We start from the raw sequence: 19856 nt of genomic DNA on the forward strand, positions 1-19856 counted from the left end.
AAAAGAGCACAAAGGAGATGGAAAGTGCACCTGGAGCCTTCCTTTGAGCATCTGCAGAAGCGGCAGTGGCTGTTCTGAAGGGAGGATATTTACACACTGACCTGTTTCTCTATGTTTCTCCAGAAACAGTCTCTCTCCAGAGACTTTATACTCTACAGGACGTTGGATGTTGCTGATACTTTGAGAAGAAGTTTTCATAGAATCATAGAAAGTTTTGGAGACTTTATTTAAAAATCTACAAGTAAATGTTGTCTTTACTCAAACACCACACGTTTGCTGTGAAGAACCGACCAGTCTTAAAATGAAATGATCTGGTTTTCTGAGAGGAGCGCTTCGTGACATTCCAGTCCAAGCTCTGTGATGGCATTCACTCTATCTTTTCTCTTTTTTCTCTGAATAGTGGACATAAACGTTGGCTTAGATATGTGCTTTGTGAACACATGTCTATGCCAGACTTTTGGTTTAAAGCTCCTTCTAGAACTTCCTTGGTTTGACCAGTTTTTGTTTGGTAAAGCACACTACCTGGATAACATGTTCTACTGGCTCACCATCTTAGGAACAATCAATTTGTCTATTTCTAGCACCTTTGGGCGGAAAGTGAATATACTCTTTTCCCAGGAAGAAATTATGCAAAGGAATGGAAGAAAAGAGGCAATGATTGTTGCTGGCAGTCTATTTATATAGACTTCTGCAATCATGTTCCACAAGGCAGCTGAGATCCTTGGTAAACAGGAATTTTCAAGGACACACATACAAAAGACTCAGCTGAACCTATTGATTCTGTGGTAGTGGAAAAACACAAATGACACTGATAGATAAACACCATCAGGTAGATTTTGGAAATCATGAAGAGGAAGCAGCAGAGAAGCAAAAATTCAGAAAAATCACACAAGGAAATAAAAGGACTTTTGACCTTGGCAAACAAAGGGACAACACAAATGTCACTGGAAAAGTAATGGACGGAACTTTGAAAAGAAAGCAGGTGGGAAAATGCCTGCAACAGAAAATCCAAGTATCGTACGGTATCAGCTAGAAAGCACAGAACTAGCTGGTCTAAAATCAGAGAACATAAACTAGGGATGGTGACGAAGGAAAAGAACACAATATTCTGACTTCTAAGGCACAGTTCTGCTGCTTCTGCTTGCTTTTATTAATCTTGATTATTTAACTTCCCAGGTAGAAAATAGAGAATTTCCTCTCCTTTTTTTTTTTTTTTTTTCTGGTTGTTGTTGTTGTTGTAACTATAACATACAGACTATTGAATAAACTCATTCCTCTAAGACCTAGCAAGAGTCAGTCAGCATTGGGTGAACAGTTAAATAATAATAAAACGTATTTTGAGGTCACTGGGAAGGAAAACAAAGAATGTCTAAGACTAAACTTGATCATTTCTGTTTGAAGCTCAGGTAATCAGCAATAGTGTGGCCAGCAGGACCAGGGAAGGCCCCTCTGTACTTGGCACTGGTGAGGCCCCACCTCGAATACCGTGTTCAGTTTTAGGCCACTCACTACAAGAAAGACATTGAGGTGCTGGATCACACCCAGAGAAGGGAAATCAAGCTGGTGAGGGGTCTAGAGCACAAGTCTTACAAGGAGCAGCTGAGGATGTTTAGCCTTGAGAAAAGGAGGCTGAGGGGAGACGCTTTTGCTCTCTACAACTATCTGAAAGGAGGTTGTAGCAAGGTGGGGGTAACAAGTAAGAAGCGATAGGACAAGAGGAAATGGCCTCAAGTTGCACCAGGGGAGGTTTAGACTGGATATTAGGAAAAATTTCTTCACCAAAAGGGTTGTCAAGCATTGGAACAGGATGCCCAGGAAAGTGATGGAGTCACCATCCCTGAAGGTATTTAAAAGACATGTAGTTGTGGTGCTCAGGGACAAGGTCTAGTGTTGGACTTGGCAGTGTTAGGTTAACAGTTGGACTTGATGATCTTAAAGGTCTTTTCCAACCTAAATGATTCTACAATTCTATAATTCTCATGGATCCCAGCATTATCAAGGTAGAGTTATGGAATGTGCAGTGTATTTCCTTTGCTTTGTGTAGCAGTGACGAGCAAAGAAATATCTACAGAATAATATTTGTATCCTCCCATGTCCCATCGACCCAAAAACCAAGCAGAGGGATGGAGTTTGGAGGTACTTTGATCATGATTCCTGATCTTATCAACTTCCCAGACTTTATGACATGAAGTTCATTTTATGGCAACAGAAGTAAAAGCATATGTTGTATTGAAGTCATGTAAATAGAAAATGTACTATATGGAAGGTAATTTTCCTTATGATTGACAGAAAAAATACAATTTCCTGATTAGTAAAACATAAGTTTCATCTTTCTGCATGTTATTAAATATTTCCATTTAGCATTCCCAAGATGATAATATTTCCATAGTGAATGAAATATAATTTCTATCTCCCTGTTAACGACTCCACTTGTAAAAATGAATTCATTTTCAATATAACAACTTTTTAAAAAACATCTACTTTTTTGTAATGAGTTAACAATTGAATCACTCACACAGTAATATAACTAATAAAACACTAAATAGCTGAATATTTTTTCACATATCTATTCAGTTTCTTCTTTGTTCTCCCAAATTATTATTTTATAAAACATACTTTACATGCTTTTCATTACTTTGTTGCTAAATGGGTATTTATTTAACATATAGGATAATTTTCTCATTAAATCTAAATTAGATTAATGTTCAAAAACTTTAATTTTGAAGAATGGCTGATACCTGGACTGAAACTTCGAAAAGAATGATTAGCAACAATTCAAGCCATACAACATATTTTCTGAAGTTTATTCTTCTTTAAAAATACTAAATACATATCTTTGAAAAAGATATTTATTTTTCCCACTCCTAACATCACTGTTCTCAGATGAAATAACCACAATGCAGTACAGCGAGATAAATCTAGGGCAGATGCCATTTAAATATATGCAAAATTCATTTGTAAAAAGCAATAAGAGCAGAGAACTGCAAAGAAAAAACATGGAAGTGTGTTCATTCTTGCTTCCTAATCCACATTTTTCCAAAAGGTTTTCAAAGTAGATCACTGCACTGCCTCTTATTTATACTTCAAAATTTTTACTGAATATGTAAGAGTAAATGATATCATAATCTGAGGGATAATCATAAATTAAAGCAGTACTTGCCAAAATGAGAAAACATAACTCATATACTTTTCATTTAGCTACCAATTTGCAGCATGATTTACAAATTGTTAGTAAAAATAAACAAGATATATTCCAAGAAATCATCACAGTCAAAAGTATTACACAAAATCTTACTTTTCTTACCTTTAAAGAAGACAAAATTCCCCTCACTGTTTTCATAAACTGCATCAATGCTGGGAGGAAGTCCCCTCCAGAAGTAGGTAATCTGCATGGGGTATCCATCCATCACCCTGTTGTTTCTGACTCGCCAAAACCACTGATCCTGGAAAAGAAATATACGTCTCTTACTATGCTTTGAGGCATTTATATGCGTTCAGTTGCTGCCTTGAAAATACTGAGCAGCCTATCCTAGCATTTTCAGAGCATGACCTTTCGCTGTTTGCATAACCGTATTTGTGTTTGCATTTGTGTCACATCCACACACTACAAATGTGTCAGAAGCAGTTGTTCCCTGAGGTGGGAATAAGCTACCCGTGTGCACTGTGTGTTGGGCGTAGATGACCTTCGGCAGAACACACAGCGTGCTGTGTGTGATGATGTAACTTTCTCAACGTCATTCCTGTAAGGGGCCCAATTTAAAATTTGTGGACTGACTACAGGTGCTTTTAGACCAAACCACACGCATATGTGTAAGTCTAACATAAGGGGACTACAGACAGCCTTTGAAGATCAACTAATTCTGCAAGTAGCTTCTAACAGTGAAAGGTTGATAGATATAGCTGTAACATTACTATGACAGTCCACTAAGAACTACATTTTGATGACAACTTTACTGTAGTGAAGATTTGCAGTCTTTCCATGTAATAAACGGTTAAGATTACAGCCAGTTATAGGCACTAAATCCATTGTCCTGGTAAATCTCTCTTAGTTTGTTGCCATCTAGAATGGCTTCTCCCTGTGGGATATGCTATTGCTTTAAGTGAGAGTCATACGGAAGTTGCATTGTTGAGGAATGAAGAATGTTCAGGTTGAGAAATGAGTATGTGACACATCAGGTAGGTGTTGATAAAGATGTCGTTGTTGTACCTCTTCAGTTCTTATAAGAACAACACTTCCAGTTCATCCAATATTTAGAGATGAGGGATGGGGTAAGCAAGTATTTAACTTTTTACACACATTTGCACATTTTTACAGAATTAGCATTACATAAAACAAAACCTCTTAAATGATAAAGAAAGTGCTATTCTGTCAGATATCTGTCACAGTTTTACATGACAGTTCAGCCTTCTTTCTGCAGAGGTCAACTTGCCAAGCAAAAGAGATCTGTGCTCTTATGGGAACTGGCACAGCTTGGAGAGAAGATTAATACTTTGCAGGAGCAGGCTTATGATGAACTTTATTCATAATCTTTCCAAAACTGAGATCACAGCTCTCTTTCAATTGTTTATCTTTCCAATGACTCAACAATTTATAAATCTCCACAAAAAGTATTAGTCGTACAAATACAAAACAGCTCCATACACATACATATAAAAACCACATTAATCGTGCATAAATGAGTCTAAAATTGAAAGAGTTGAGTCCCAGATTTCTGAAAACTTTAGTATTAAAAAAAGTTCAAGTAGCTCACACAACCTGAAAAATATTATATGGAAAAGTTGCAATTGTCTGGAAATAGTACTACTAAAATCCCCCACTTTTTTTCACATGTAGCTATTTCATTGCTAGTGTAACACAGTTGCACTATTCTCAGCTGATTAGATTCCTATTTTCGGCTTTCATCGTTTTTTTTATTGTAAGATGTATTATAACATTTAAGGAAGGTCAGCAGAGCAATTTTTTATGATTAATTGACTAAATTCCAATCAGAACTCCAAATTGGCAAAAATGGGAGAATACAATTTAGAGACAGAAATATTTAGGAAGGCCTAACTGAAGCATGTATTCTGAATGCTGGAACAGATAATGTCAACCTCTGTTATTTTGTATTACAGCACGTAGATAAAACAAGAGGGCTTTTGAAAGTTAAGATTAGGGGGTATATCCTCAAAGCAGACGTTTGGAAGTATTTTTTATTGAAACTGTAATAAATGTTTGAAATGGATTTTCAGGTCAGGTTTTTTTAGGCACCACCAATCTAGGAATAGGCCAAAGAGTTCTTTGTCCTCCCCAAATTTCTATAAAACCCTCAAAAGCAGGCAGCATCTCAGAGATCAGTTACTAAAGTTTATAAAAAGGACAAACAAGTACCAAGCTGCAGTGATTTAAAACTGCGGTCTTTGTCATATCTGTTATTACCTTCAGTACAATGGAATATTCCAATCCTGTCTTTCTTCATTCCAAGAAAGACAACCCTTTTTATTCATCTAAATTTGGTTGCAAAAGCACATCTTAGAAAACAATGTCTAGTTGCAGGAAGGACCATATCCAGCTCTCATAAAATGACCACCAACTCAGAAGGACAGTGATCAGGTTGTGGGTACAAAATAAGCACGACATTTAAAGCTGAACAAAGGCAGACTACTTAGCTGAATACAAAAGGACATAAGCACACCCATAATTGCTTCATTGAACAAAGGTCAGAAATGAAATGTTCAGGCTTTCAGGAGTTTCCTGATACAAAGCCCATACTATGGAAAGTCTAGATGTTAGTGCTATAGACAAAGCTTATAACATTCTAGGTTGGCTAATGAATCTCAACTTTCAGCTAGCACGCCAAAGTAGATCATGCAAATCACATTAATGTGCTACAATAGAAAGATCTCTGTAGTTCTAATGACAGCAATAATCTCCTTTTGATCAGACTTGAACTACATTGTTAAATATTCAATCAATTCCATAAACTGTTTGGTTTGTTCTAACAAAACAGAACAGAAAAAACCCAAGCCAAAACAAAAGAACCTCAAACTTTAAATAGTCATGGCTATATTCAATAGTTCACAAACTTCCAAGTGTTAGGATAAATGTGGCCAGAGTAGCAAGGAATCATTTTAGTTTGGGCAGTGCTGTCCTGACAGTACTATACCATCATAGTGATTTCTGGTACAATATCAAAGTGTCTGTGGAATGACCTCAGTAAGGAGACTAAATATGCATTCTTGGAAAAAACTGACTCTGCAACGAACACAGATTTCACAGTGCAACAAAATCTGTAAACTCAACAAGGCAAAAAAGATCTTATTGAGAATGAGTTACGTTTCAGCCTTAGTGATTTGTGGAATATATTTGCATTAACTCATTTTGATAAGAAGACCGATGAAACTACATTCTGCAGATCTGGTATTGAGCTGTATGTCAAATTGTGTATTTCATATTTAATATTACCAATTTGCAGCATAATAGTGAGATTATTCTTATTTATTTTTTGCTCAAATTCCTTAGCAAAACAATAATTTGCCCTGCAATATGACAATTAAAATCTTCACAGTAATAAAATTATGTCAAAGTTGGAATGTTTGATTCATGCAGCATAGCCCCAGGAATATATATATTAAAAAATATATACAAATATATATTTAAATATACAATATATATATGGTAATGTCAATATTATGTATCCATAAGCTTTCAACAAGAAATAATTCAAGGTATCTGACAAGAAATTAATTCAGCAAGGTGTTACTGTGTCTACGTATCCATCCTGGACTGGCACAAGCCTTTTCACCTGAGACTGATTATAGGAGATCCCCACTCGATCCTCTAGTCATTTTAGAGATACTTCCAATAGAAATGGTATCTGAAATGGTATCATGAAAAACCATGAATCTTCAAGACCTTTTCTTTTTTTTAATATGTACCTGGTTACTTCAAAAATTCTACAAAGAAACGAGACTATTACTTCTGTACTAATATAACTAGATTAGTGTTCAGTGAGTTACATAAGTAGAATTGATTTGACCGGACTTATATGCCTACAATGTAAAAATCTGTTTAGAAATGAATCACTGAACCTGGCACAATAAAAGTCCTTCATAGAAACATTCTCAGGTAGGTTTCATTTGGTTGTTTACTTCTCTACACTGATTATAAAGGGAATCTAGAAACCCGCCTCCTGTTTAGATGTCTGCAAAGTACAAAGTGGGCATCTAAATGCAAGTGAGATAAATCCTGTCCATTCTCTACTTTTTGTTTCCTGGGTTCAACCTGTCATAATGCAAAGAACATAAAATGATAAGGATGACCACACAGGGCTAGATCAGGGTTCATCTAGACCTTTATCCTATATCCAGTGAAGTCACTATTAAATTAACAGATAAGATTTCAGCCCTGAAGTGGTCAGGCAGTTAGACTAGATGATTGTTGTAGGTCCCTTCCAAATGCACTACTTTTCTATTCTATTCTATTCTATTCTATTCTATTCTATTCTATTCCAATAAAAACAAAGGGAACATGCAACAATACCTCTCTGTTACTCTCTCCCAGTCACCCATAACTTGTTCAGGGACCTCCTGGACCAAAGGCGATAATTTTGTGATTAATAGCACTAGATGGACTTTTACTCCTCTAGAGTCCTTCCGAAGCACATGCAAACTCAGAGCATCCACAGATGTCTGCAGAAAGGCATATGACAATTTAACGATCCACAGCGCGAAAAGCCATAAGCAATCAGCAACAGTCACAGCTGCTCACTGGTGTTCAGCCTTCATTCACCTTCTTTGTTTTTCTTTATCACCAAGAATAGTAGCACTTTGACTGCAAGATCTAATCCAAGACCTTTGTCACTTCATATTAAAACCATCTTGTAGACTAAATCCTTCTGCTTGTTTTCAGGAAACCTTTCTATACTGTAACACATCTGGCCAATATTAAGGATAAAGGGTTTGTGGCTTGAAACAAGATCTTCCTTTGCCATTGCCTTTAATGCTAAATATTCCATTCTGAAGCATAATTGTGAACATACCGTACCATACTCTCTCTTCTGCTGATGGAATCCTGTAGACTCCTTATTTTCCTGCCCTATTTTCAGTAGATTTACATGCCATTGCAGTAACCATGAACAATGGGGTATTGCTCATCAGTAACAATCCTAAAGGTTTCCACAGAACTCAAATTTTGAAAATGTATAATTTTAGCATTTTATGGTCTTATTTAAACGGACAGGAGCCAGTACATGATTTGCCAATAGAAGTATTTTTAGAGATAGCCAGACTGATGCGAATCAGCAAATATCTGGAAATGTCTGAGAGCAGAACTGAAAGGTTGGATCATTTATACGATTGGGCAAGGTAGGTGTTGGCAGAGGTTGACAGAATAATTTGTTTATGTAAATTTAATTTTCCTGGCTGACTTTTTTACGGACATACTGGACTCAATGGTTTTAGACTGCCAGAGTTCAAACTCTGGAACTCAAGTCAAGAAACTCTAGGATGTGGCTGTAAAGCATGCCAAGGATCTTTCTGAGGTATCCGATAGGGTAGGCTCTGCTTATAGAAAGAATGGAACATTTCAGCACATATAACTAAATGTACCTAATTTATCTTACAGAAAGTTATATTTACCACCAATTTTATCATCTGCATTTTGATAAACAGGTACAATTACTGAAAATGTGTTTTCAACACAGTTCAGCTATAACTGAAATTTGAAAGAGGCATAGTCCAAGAGAAAGTGTATTCACCCTAAGTGAAGTAAATAGCTTGAAAGTGTTTCTCTGACAAAATATGTCTCAGTATATTTGGGTATACTGAATAAACATAATTTTGCCTCTTTTGAGAGATATTGTGTATTGAAAACCTGTTTGTCTTTCCCACTATATTGGTTAAATATACTTTTAAGTATTTCATTTCCCCAAAACGCATTAACTCCTGCAGACAGGTTGAACATATAACTTGTCACATGCACTCCAATTCCAAGCCTGACAAACATGTACACTGAATGTGTAGCTTTTAGTGCCTTTCCTTGCTGGCTAGCAAATGCCTTTTTTGTATGCAACTGTAGTTACCCAAAAGCTCCAAATATATGGATCTGTGCAGCTGGGATCTTGCATAATAATGGATCATTAAATATTATGACTATAGGCATACTACATAAATTAAACTTGGGCAATAATTGCCAGTTCAAAAAGCAGAACTGAAACAAAACAAAACAAAAAAAAATTGAATTGAAATTGAGCAATATATCTAAGAATTAGAAAATGGGCATTGAGTAAGGAGAGACTGTAAGCTGTTTCAGAAACTATATTATGGATAAAAGTAACAGTAGGATGAAGAAGCAGGAGCAGTCACTCAAATTGAGTGCTATGACATTTGTTTTATTTAGAAGATGGGATACTTCTGAGAAAAAAAAATAAAGCTTTTTAGGGACAACAAACTGAACAGAGGTTATACATAAAACATTCTGCACTATTAGTAAATGCTCTAGGTATTTTTTCCTATGCATATGTAACTCAATGATTAGATGAAGTGACCAAAATATAGTATGTTCTGTGTGATTATAGTAAATACCTTCCTCTTAAAAGAACTTCTTTATTAACAACTTGGAGAATCTTGAATGGAAGAGTGTATTAGAGTAAAAAAATCTGGCTCATAATGCATAATTTTCATAGTTTATTGTTAGACACAGTCTTCTCCTAATTTTACAATAAACCAGTTTTAGGGTTTTAGTGATGATTGTGTTGAATTGTTCTTCATGTTTGATTCTATGAACTCTTTTAACGAAGTTAAAGTTTTGGTTTCTAACCCAAAAGCTTTGTAACTTTCCTTTTCTTTATTTTGATTTGATGCTGGTAAGCATTGCTGCCATCTCATTTTTTTTCAAATGAATGTTTAAATCTGTACTCCTATGAATAATTAATTTCAAGTTTGGTATTTATTCTCACCTTAAACATCTTTCAGGTTCCTTAAGGGACACAACTGATGGGTAGGAGAATTAAAAACGATCTCCAGATATTTCAGTTCATCCATAATACACAAACTAGTGGCCTTTTTTAGTACAAAATTAATGGAGCTTTCTTCTCTCAGTATCTCATTTTCTCCTGCATCTCCGGACCAACAACCATTGCCAACAATAAAACATTAATTTGCTACAAAATCTCTAGAACTCTGCCCTTTATTTTATACCTAATGAACTCTATCTGCAATTCCGTAATGACAACATGACACTGTGATTCAGAGGTCCAAATGATACCCACTAAAAACAAAAAGACTGTCCAATGTGATAGACATTCTAAAAAATCTACAAAGAGCTGGAAAGAAGAAAAAATTAGAAACCTTTAAAGTAGTAACTTTTGTAACTACTTGGAGATGAAGATTAAGCTGACTTTAGCAGAAATTAGTTTTTGTGCTGGCTTTACAACGAATCTGAAGGTATAGAAGGCAGGAAAAGATTTACGGCAGACAGTGGATACGTGAAAAAAATGACAAATCTCTATTGTAAATTATAATATTTTGACTATGATTATAAAAATGTCTGTGAACCCCCCAGTAATTTGTGAATTACCCTTGCATTGTACAGTAAATATCTCTGTGTGAATTTCTGTCAGTCAATACTGAGACTCTGACTTAATGTTAAAGTATATGTGTATAGTGCCGCTAAGGGTATTCAACCACCAAAAGATGGAATGAGATGCAAAACTGAAAAGTTTAATATCTACAGCTGCTAGAGAGAGAAGTTTCACTATGGCTAGATTCCACGGGATCAATGCTTGGCCTATTTAATTTCCCAAAAAAGGAGAGAAATAAACATACTACTTCTGCCTTAAGTCAATGTTAATCAAATGCTGAATTCCAGTTAATACTGTAGCTTAATATTATTGACCAAACACATCAAGGTTTAACACTGGGTCATGTCTTCTCCCATAAGCTACCTCTGACCATAGGCAAAAGCAAGCCTTTGTCAATGGAAGATTAAACACACCCAGGAGCTATGCAAAGCAGGAGTGGCAGACTGAAACATTCAGAAAAATGCGTATGCTTCTAATTTTTTCCCACCTGGTATTGCAAAAAAAAAAGCCAGTGGTAAATAATATACTAAGCTGTTTAGTAACTTTAAATTATTCTCTTATAGAGAAAGACAAGTTCTAGCTATGTAAACTTACCAGAGGAGAGAACTCACAGGGACTATATTTCAAGACTGTGATCCAGGAGAGAATGAAGTTTCCCTACTACACACCTTTATGGGAGTATTAAAAAACTTCTTGAATTCGGGAAACGCAAAGTATATTTATTTTACCTAAGTAAAAATAAATCAAGACTATCCTTTTTAAAATCTCGATCTCAAAAGGCACTTTTCCACATCTACTTCATCAGTTCATGTGAGTTTCACCAGCGGATCTCAATGACGCTAATACGGGGCCTGCAGCAAGTGCAACTAAAGGCTTTGTTGCTACTCATGCGGGGAATTCCACTATTTCTTTAACACCATCCATTTTCAACATGCCAAATTTGGAATTTATAGTATTTAACTCACAGGACACTACTGCACAGAATAGGAAAAAAAAAATGCTTTTGAGCACCTTTCTGTGAAATAGTTTTCATGAAGTTGGAAAAAGAAGTTACAGTCCAGAGGAATTAAATGTAGAAAAACTATTAGCACAATTCAGATATGAGAATGATTGCTCAAATTATCTTTCTTTTCTGTTTTGCATTTTTTTTCAATATAGAATTTGCAAGGAAACTTGTAGATTAGCCCCATTTCAGTTCCTACTTAATTCCACAGCAGAAAACAATTGGCTCTAGTGAGACTGGAATCTGACATTAAATGGATGCTACCAATCTAGCCCATTTTAGGAAACAATTAACTGAATGGACTATTCTATACACACAGAGAATACTTTAGCTCAGCTTATTATTAGGCTGATTCACATTAAGAACAAACAAAGCTCCTTTAAAACTACAAAGGATTGTTATCTGTTCATTAACAGATGAATGTATAATGCATTGAAGATTGACTTGAACTTCTAGCAGCCATTCATCTCTCCTAATATATTTGAGACAACAGCATGGTTGTAATACGGTAAAAATGTGGTCTGAGAACCACTATGAGAAGTCAGGGCATCAGGAAAACCTCAGCACCTGCACCTCCTATGTTGAGATCCTGAACCTCCTGATCATCTCCTCACTGGGTATAAGACCAACTCACTGGATTAAAAACAAAGGGATGCAAAACCATCATCAAATGCTATTGCTAGTTCTGTTGTTTCCTTACATTCCCAAACAAGGAAGGTACTTCCTTGATGCAATTTATTAACCACTGTTAATTACCATTTATTATTGACATCTAATCGGACACTGAAGCCCCCCTCCAGACAAATTAAAGCCATTGCACGTTATGTTCTTATTCTTTTTTTAACAACATGTTAATGATAACCAACACCCTGAACTAACTGCTGTAACTCAGAGTAGGAGCGAGTAAAAAACTGGTATACTTTCCCATTTGTTTTTTATGAGAAGTACTCCATGAAAAGTTCACTGGTGTAAATACATTTTCAAAAAGAAAAATTATCTTATTTTATCTAGGAAATCTCTGCTAAGGAGTAGCATTTATTTTTCCCTAGTATCTGTTCTTATCTGTTTTTCTACGTAACTGACAAAGTAAAGTAATGTAGAGTGATTTATTCAAGGTCAGCAATGGCTCTGTTTATGTTAAAATCTACCTTCTTGGCTTCATATTCTTAGTTCTAACTGTTGACCTGAATAGCCTCTTTTGCTCATTTGAGATATGTGCAAAACTGCTTTTCATCGCTCATGCTGAAATCTATGGCTAACTTTTTAAAAAAAAGCTACAGTAATCCAGCAATTAGATTGCAAAGATTAGGGAAAATATGAAAAGTAACATTTCTTTTCCCAAAGGAGTCTAAGATCTATGGCACTCCATATAGACCCTGAGTATCTTCACAAGAGAAACCTTTTATACCCCCTTATTTATAAACTGCTGTATAGATCTCCTTCATGGACGCTATATATACAAGAAAATTGTAATGTGCACTTTTGCTCACCCGATGTCTGATTCTGGTTTATGTACCACCAGGACGACAGGATGTCACAAGAGGAACTATGACTGAAACTGGAGCAAAAATGCCTCCTTTACATTCAACATCAAATTCTAAAGTATAGTCGATTAGCCAAAACATTGGTAATCCCTTTAAAAACTCTCCTGACTTTTTGCAGTAACCTCAATAAAGTACTGCCAGCTGTATGCCAGTTTCCCCATTTCTAACGCTGCACAGTGCTAGATCCAAGATGCTGAGTTCCTCCTCCTTTATTTTATCATTGAATTTCTTTTCTCTGTAAGCTTCCTTCTTTTACTCTTCCTCTAATACATACTTTGGCCATTTGTATGGGGTGTTGGTGCCCAGGTGCCAGCAAGCAGGGGCTGTGGGGTGGCCTCTGTGAGGAGAGGCTGGGGCTGGCCCATGCCGGACACAGCCACTTCCAGATGGTTCCAATGGACCCCCCCTCAGGACAAGCTGAGCCCCTCAGCCGAGCTGCTGCCACCCCTGTACTAGTGTATTTAAGAAAGGGCAAAAGCGTTGCTCCCCACTCAGAAGTTTGTTTTTATATTCAGAACACTTACATGTTCAGTAGCAGATTTGAAGAATTCCTGATTTTATTGCCAATACACAAAGAGGAATATTGAATGCCTGGCAACAAGCTATGCAAGAATTCAGCAGCTCTTCAACAAGCTTTGAAAAATACCCATTCATATTTAGACTAGATGCTGCAAATCACTCTTTCTTGCTATATTTTTCTCATTTGAAAGACAACATTCATTGTTCAACTATTTCAAAGAGGTCTTATTTTGCCTAAAATCATCAACATAAAAGGAATACAAAACTATTAATATTTTTAGAATATAACTGTGAAGTTTATTTCAGCTATCATACATTGAAATTTTGCTAAATATGTTGCATATTACAAGGCAAATATGAAAAAAGTGCATGATACTGTGCACTTACGTTACCTCTTCTTAAAAAACAAAAAAACCCCAAAACAACAAACCAACAACAAAATATTCAGCCAAGTACCTCATGCAGTTTTGTCTTTTGCTGTGCAGAAATGGGTTTGGACATCTGTTTGGTTGACTATTAGTACATCCAAATACTCTGTGTGCTTCCTTGAATATTGAATGTAGGAGACATACACACACACACAAAGCAAAACAGCTCTTAAAAACAGATCTTAGGCTTAAAAAAATGCCCAAAGAGGCCATTAATATTTTTTTTTTAATTATTTTTTTTTAAGGAAACAGCCTTGGTATAATTCAGAGACAACTGCCTGAGAAATGACCGCTTTAAATGAATGTAGTGAACACAGCCTACTTGCAGAGGCATCCACAACCATGGCTATAGTTCTCTTTTGGAAGACAAGTCTTGATTTAAATCCTGGCCCTTTCCTGTCTGCTCAGCTGAGTGCAGTAACTAACTAACTTACTTTCATCTGCACTGCAAAGGGCATATGATTGCAATTGCCCTTTCCAGTGCAAATTAAAATAGTTTAAAAAAAAAAAAATCTTTTCTACATTTCAAACTAACAAATTTAAATTACTGCACATGAACAAATTCATTCTAAAATAGACATCTCTTAAGACTGCTATAAGTATTTGGTGTTCTGTGGAAGTAATTAATTTAAGAACACTTTGATTTACATTTGGTTAGTATTTCATTTTGAAATATTATATCATCATTTTGTTGCAGCTCCATTCTCATTAGTAAATGATTGTCATTATATACTTTATTTTAATTCTTTCAGCCTTACTCAAATATGTATTTTATAATTTCTTCATTATCAAATTGTATGTGAGATTTTAATAAATTTTTTGATGCATATCCATCTGTCCTCTCTATTTTTCCTGTGTAGGCAGTAGCAATGGCATTCATCCATTTATTTTCTTTGTATACATTAACCTTTCAAAACTAATCTGAAGCAATCAAAACCTGTAAGTACCTATAGTTCAAGGAAAAAATGTTATGCAGAATACTTTTAAAATGTGCTACAGAGTCTTTGGTTACCACCAGCGGCTGGGTGACACTAGATCTTATATCATACCTGAAACTCAGCATTCTTAGATACCCTGAACAACACCATGAGTTGATCTCGGCCTTATGTGGAAGATTACCACATACTATATCACTATCCTATACTTCCAAGAGCACTTGGCTCTTCCTGGAAAATCTTCCACATCAGAACTTGTCCAGTGTTCCAATCCAATTCAGATTACAAGTCTGACAGCTACAGACCTTGCACTATGCTGCAGCTGGAGATGATATTGCACAGTGCTATTGATTTTCTGATGTGTCCCAGAACATATTAACAGTAACAACTCAGGTATAAGAGTCATGGCATCAATGCTTTATCTTTGCCAACTGATCATTCGATTAAAAAAAAAAAAAAAAAAAGGAAAAAATAACTATCTCCCTTTCAGTGGGTTTCTGTATTTCTAACTGAATTCAGCATTTCAACTCATTCTGATTTTGTCTAAATAAGTAAAATTATAAAGACTCTATAAAATGTTCCCACTGCCACATGATGATGATCCAATATGAAGAAAAAGACAGCCATAAAAGAGGCACAAGAAAGACCTCTAAAGACCTCAAATCTAGGCTCGCAGCCAAGAATCTCTGGAATGCTCACGTTCCTTCTAATGCTCTGTAGGTAACAGCACATGCATATGAAGTACTGCACAAAACCCTCCACCCACAGGATGAATATTAGGCCTTTACAGAGCAGTTGTCTGTTTTTTTCCCCAATTGTGTACACCCCCTTTGAATGTACAAAACCATCTGTAAATTTTCTTGAACCCATTTCTGTTGCCTGTACTCATAGGGAGCTCGTCTAACAGTTCATGAGTTCCATGAGTTCATGGAGCAATGGTCCTTTCTGCACCACGGAAAGGTAAGAAAATCGGGCATTTTTAATTATAAATAAATTACTAATTTTCTTCATTAAAACTGAAAAAATTTCTCCTGGCATTGAGAAAAAAGTGTTCTACTGAGGTATATGTTACATTTAAAGTGCAAATATTCTAACAATGATGACTCAAATGCAAAAAGTATATTTTCATTGATACACGTGCCTCTCTATGTAATACTATTCAAACAAGGGATTCTTGTTAGATCTGTCTTTGAAAACAGTCAAGTATATAGTAAGGGCTAAACAATGAAAAAGGGTGAAAAGGTTTAATATGTGGTTGCATAGCAATATGAGGTGAAGATGTATGCTTTACAGTAGCTATCTTTGTCTCTTTACAAATAGTGTAAAAGCTAGTTGGAATGAAGTTTGGTTTTCTGAGAGGCCTCCATTTAAACAGACTGTGTCCACACATGATCGTGGTTCCTGGAAATATAATGGGATATATGATGAATACAGTGTTCAAATGAGTGAAATCTCCGTTTCCATTTGCCAGCACCTACTTCTTGGAACTTCTGTTTCACTAACACATTCCCCTCTTGATGCACTACGTGGGAGACTACATAACCAATACTTTTCCACGACAGTTTGCTAGCTTAAATCTGACAAACGTGAGCCTCTATTCTATTTGAAAGCTCAGTAATACTAATTTTACAACTACTTTCATTCTCCGAGTCATTGCTGATATTGTATGTCATACTCTCCACTCTTCTTCCACCCTTTTACAGCCTCTTTTACTGTTTCATTAAAAAAAAAGAAAAAAAGAATCAAGAATCTTGGACTACCTTTTTCCCTTTAATAAAATTGCCGAGTGGATTTGAAAACATGTGCAATTCCCTAGAAATAAACAAGATATCAGCATAAAAGTACTTTCAAGATTCTTTTGCCAGCTGCACAGAATTCCCTAGCACTATGCTATATTGCCTTACCAACAATAGCACAGACCTTTAGAACAGAAATCTCCTTCCTGGAGAAAAGCAAGAGTACCACCTAGGATTCTACAGAAAAATTAAGGATTTTTTTTTTTCCCCACAGTTGTTTGTAATGCATTTTTGTTATCCATCTTGGTCCATGAGAACAGAATAAGGAATATTTGGGGTTGTGTGCCTACATTTTTTTATGTAACTTACCACCCCCTTCCCTCAAGAATTATACTCTATCTATTTCTCACCAGTCTGAAATTGTTGACTCCACATTTGTAAGGAGTAGACATACAAATATGTGAAAATGGTCCAGGACAGACTTATCTTTGTCAGACCAACTGTTCGAATGAAATCAGAATAATTGTGTTTTCTCTACTTGTCTGCTCTTATCACTTTATCACTTGTAATATGATACTTCACCATCTGCTTGAGGGGTGAGCAGACTATTTTAACAACTACTACAAATATGTCTGAGTCATCAGGTTCTTCATAATGACTCGGGCACTCCCTGAAAATCAAAAAGGCCAGAGGAGAGCAATCAACTCCTTTTCTTTATTTTTACCCCCAAAACATAGGGATTAAATCCAGATGGAATGGAGGCTATTGTCTTAGTTTAGTTACTGACAATCCAAGAGAAGGTATGACCTGCTTCATCAAAATGTCTGGTTTTAGGCAGGGAAAACAGTGAAAGAAATAAAATGGAGATATTGTGATTAAGCCAAAGCCATAAATACTTGTTTCTATTTTCTTTAACCCAGCCAGATACCACTGGCAAACCAAGAAGACTGTAAAACTCCAAATAGAGCACAGAAGGATTCACTCACTAAAAAATAATGTTCACCTATATGAATAGCCTGTGGCTTGTGAACTATGGATGTCTAGGAGATCATTTAGCATAATTTCCAGCTACAGGAAGCTTCTAAGTCTCTTATCACCGTAGAAATGCAATATGAGTCATTATCATTCACTCTCTTTGGCCAAAAGCTTGTGAAGACGAGGGAGTAACAAACTATATCCACCAAGATTAGCCAAAACCAACTATGAAAAATCTATTCTTGATATTGTAGAAATAGAAATTAGTACTCCAAACATTTTTCCTAGATGTCATACAGTTTTCATTTCCTTTAAGCAGTGATCTTTTTACTCCAAATGAATTGTGATGTATTTATGTTAATATTTATATGACTTATCACTACATCACCTGTCTTTTCATATTTCTGTTGTACCCATAAATTCATAGACATCTGTGTCTCTCTCCATATGCCCTGCCCATGGCAGGGGGGGTTGGACTAGGTGATCTTTGAAGGTCCCTTCCAATCCAAACTATTCTATGATTCTACAACTCTATGACTAATAATAGCAAAGCACTCACAGGAAAGTAAGAAGAAAAAAAAACATTTAAAGAATAGTGAACACTGGATGAAATGTTACTAATAGAACAGTAGCATTACAAGTTATAAAGAAAGATGGATGTCAGTGGGTGAGGACGTAGCATAAGCCAATTGAAAGCTCAATGTACATGGTCATACACACACACACACAAGTACAACATATGAAAACAGCTGTATTGGTAACTCTGATATTTACGTTTGTTATCTCTCTGATAACTCAGTCTTTCCTGTTGTTTAGGTTATGGATTAAGCAATGTACTCTAATAAGATGATAACATATGAAAATAGGGGAAGACGCATCGTAAGAAACTCTGTAATTGAGTGTATTGGGGCTATTTTGGATTGAAGTTGCTGCAAGCTAAGACACTAATATATGCTGTTTAATCTCAGTTTAATGCTTGTGATCTCTGAAATTGTGCTGACAACAAAAATAAAAAAATCTGGGTACCAGGTCTAGCTTTGAGTGGCATGGGGCAAGGCCGAGGAAACATTCTCCCCCATGGAAGTGGTAGGATTACAAAAAGACTGTAGAAGCTCCCACTGTAATCAGTGGGTGAACAGCAATATTTTTGGAGTGACTCAGCTTTGAGGTTGACAGCAATGGCCAAAGAGAAAAAGAGGCCATTAAGAGTGGTATATCCAGCAAAGGGCAGCCAACAGTGACATCTGTGATGACAACACAAATAAGAAAACAGTAGATATTAGGACTGTCTTTGCTCACTGTCTCTGTCACTCAGATACAGGGATCAGAGCATGAAGAAAGTGAAGGAATTTCTATATGAATACGCAATATCATAAATTACATCTGATTAGAGATTAGCTGTGAATGCACAATTTGAAGCAGTAAATGACCGTGGGTGTTATAAAGGGCTGGTCAGACATCACTCCAAAACATCAGCAAAGGCTCCGTTGTGATAAAATTGAGGAGAAATACTGGTGAACTGTTAGGGAGAACGGGAAAGGGTTCAACTCTGTCATTATCAAGTATAATCTTTGATCTAATACAAAGTATTCTCCTCAGTGAAGATATTTTCACTGGACAGATATGTCACATCATTAATTAAAATGATCCCCATTTTGATTTACAGACTGGACAAGTAGTATAATCAAATTTGATTTTCTATTGGAAAACAGTTTTTAATTTCGTATGTTTGATATTACAAGCTAATCTGATGTTTCTTGTGTTATTTTACCTAATACGTATTACTCAAAATAGATAGTCTCTCTATCATGTCAAGGTACTTAATTCTGAGTGAAATCTTTGATCTGTTACAGTCAATGGATTTTTTTCCCATTACTTTCAAATGGGACGAGTTTTCACTCAGTACGCAAGGAATGCACCACTTAAAAAAAAATATTCAAGCTACAGCTTATAAAAACCAAGAAAATATAGAACTAAAATAAATATCTATTGTAACTTTCTGGTATTTTTCAATAGATTTTCAATAGTGTGAATAGTGTTTCACTGATTTTTTGAAAAAATAAACATGGATGTTGTTCTAATAATAGATTTAATAATAATGTTGTTAAACAATTAAGACCTCAGCTGTTTAGTAGTGCATTGTTTTGCATAGGA

General features: G+C 35.7%; 1 protein-coding gene across 1 annotated transcript in view; it reads right to left on the bottom strand.

The window, feature by feature from the left end:
• Positions 1 to 19856, bottom strand: part of MMP16 (matrix metallopeptidase 16) — a 179920-nt gene that overhangs the window by 17123 nt on the left and 142941 nt on the right. Inside the window, exon 7 of the mRNA XM_074144867.1 lies at positions 3305 to 3443. Within this exon, the coding sequence (XP_074000968.1) occupies positions 3305 to 3443 (139 nt within the window). The remainder of the gene's footprint in view (positions 1 to 3304; positions 3444 to 19856) is intronic.

The sequence above is a fragment of the Numenius arquata genome, chromosome 3 (genome assembly GCF_964106895.1).
Source record: "Numenius arquata chromosome 3, bNumArq3.hap1.1, whole genome shotgun sequence".
In the NCBI taxonomy this organism is placed as follows: Eukaryota; Metazoa; Chordata; class Aves; order Charadriiformes; family Scolopacidae; genus Numenius; species Numenius arquata.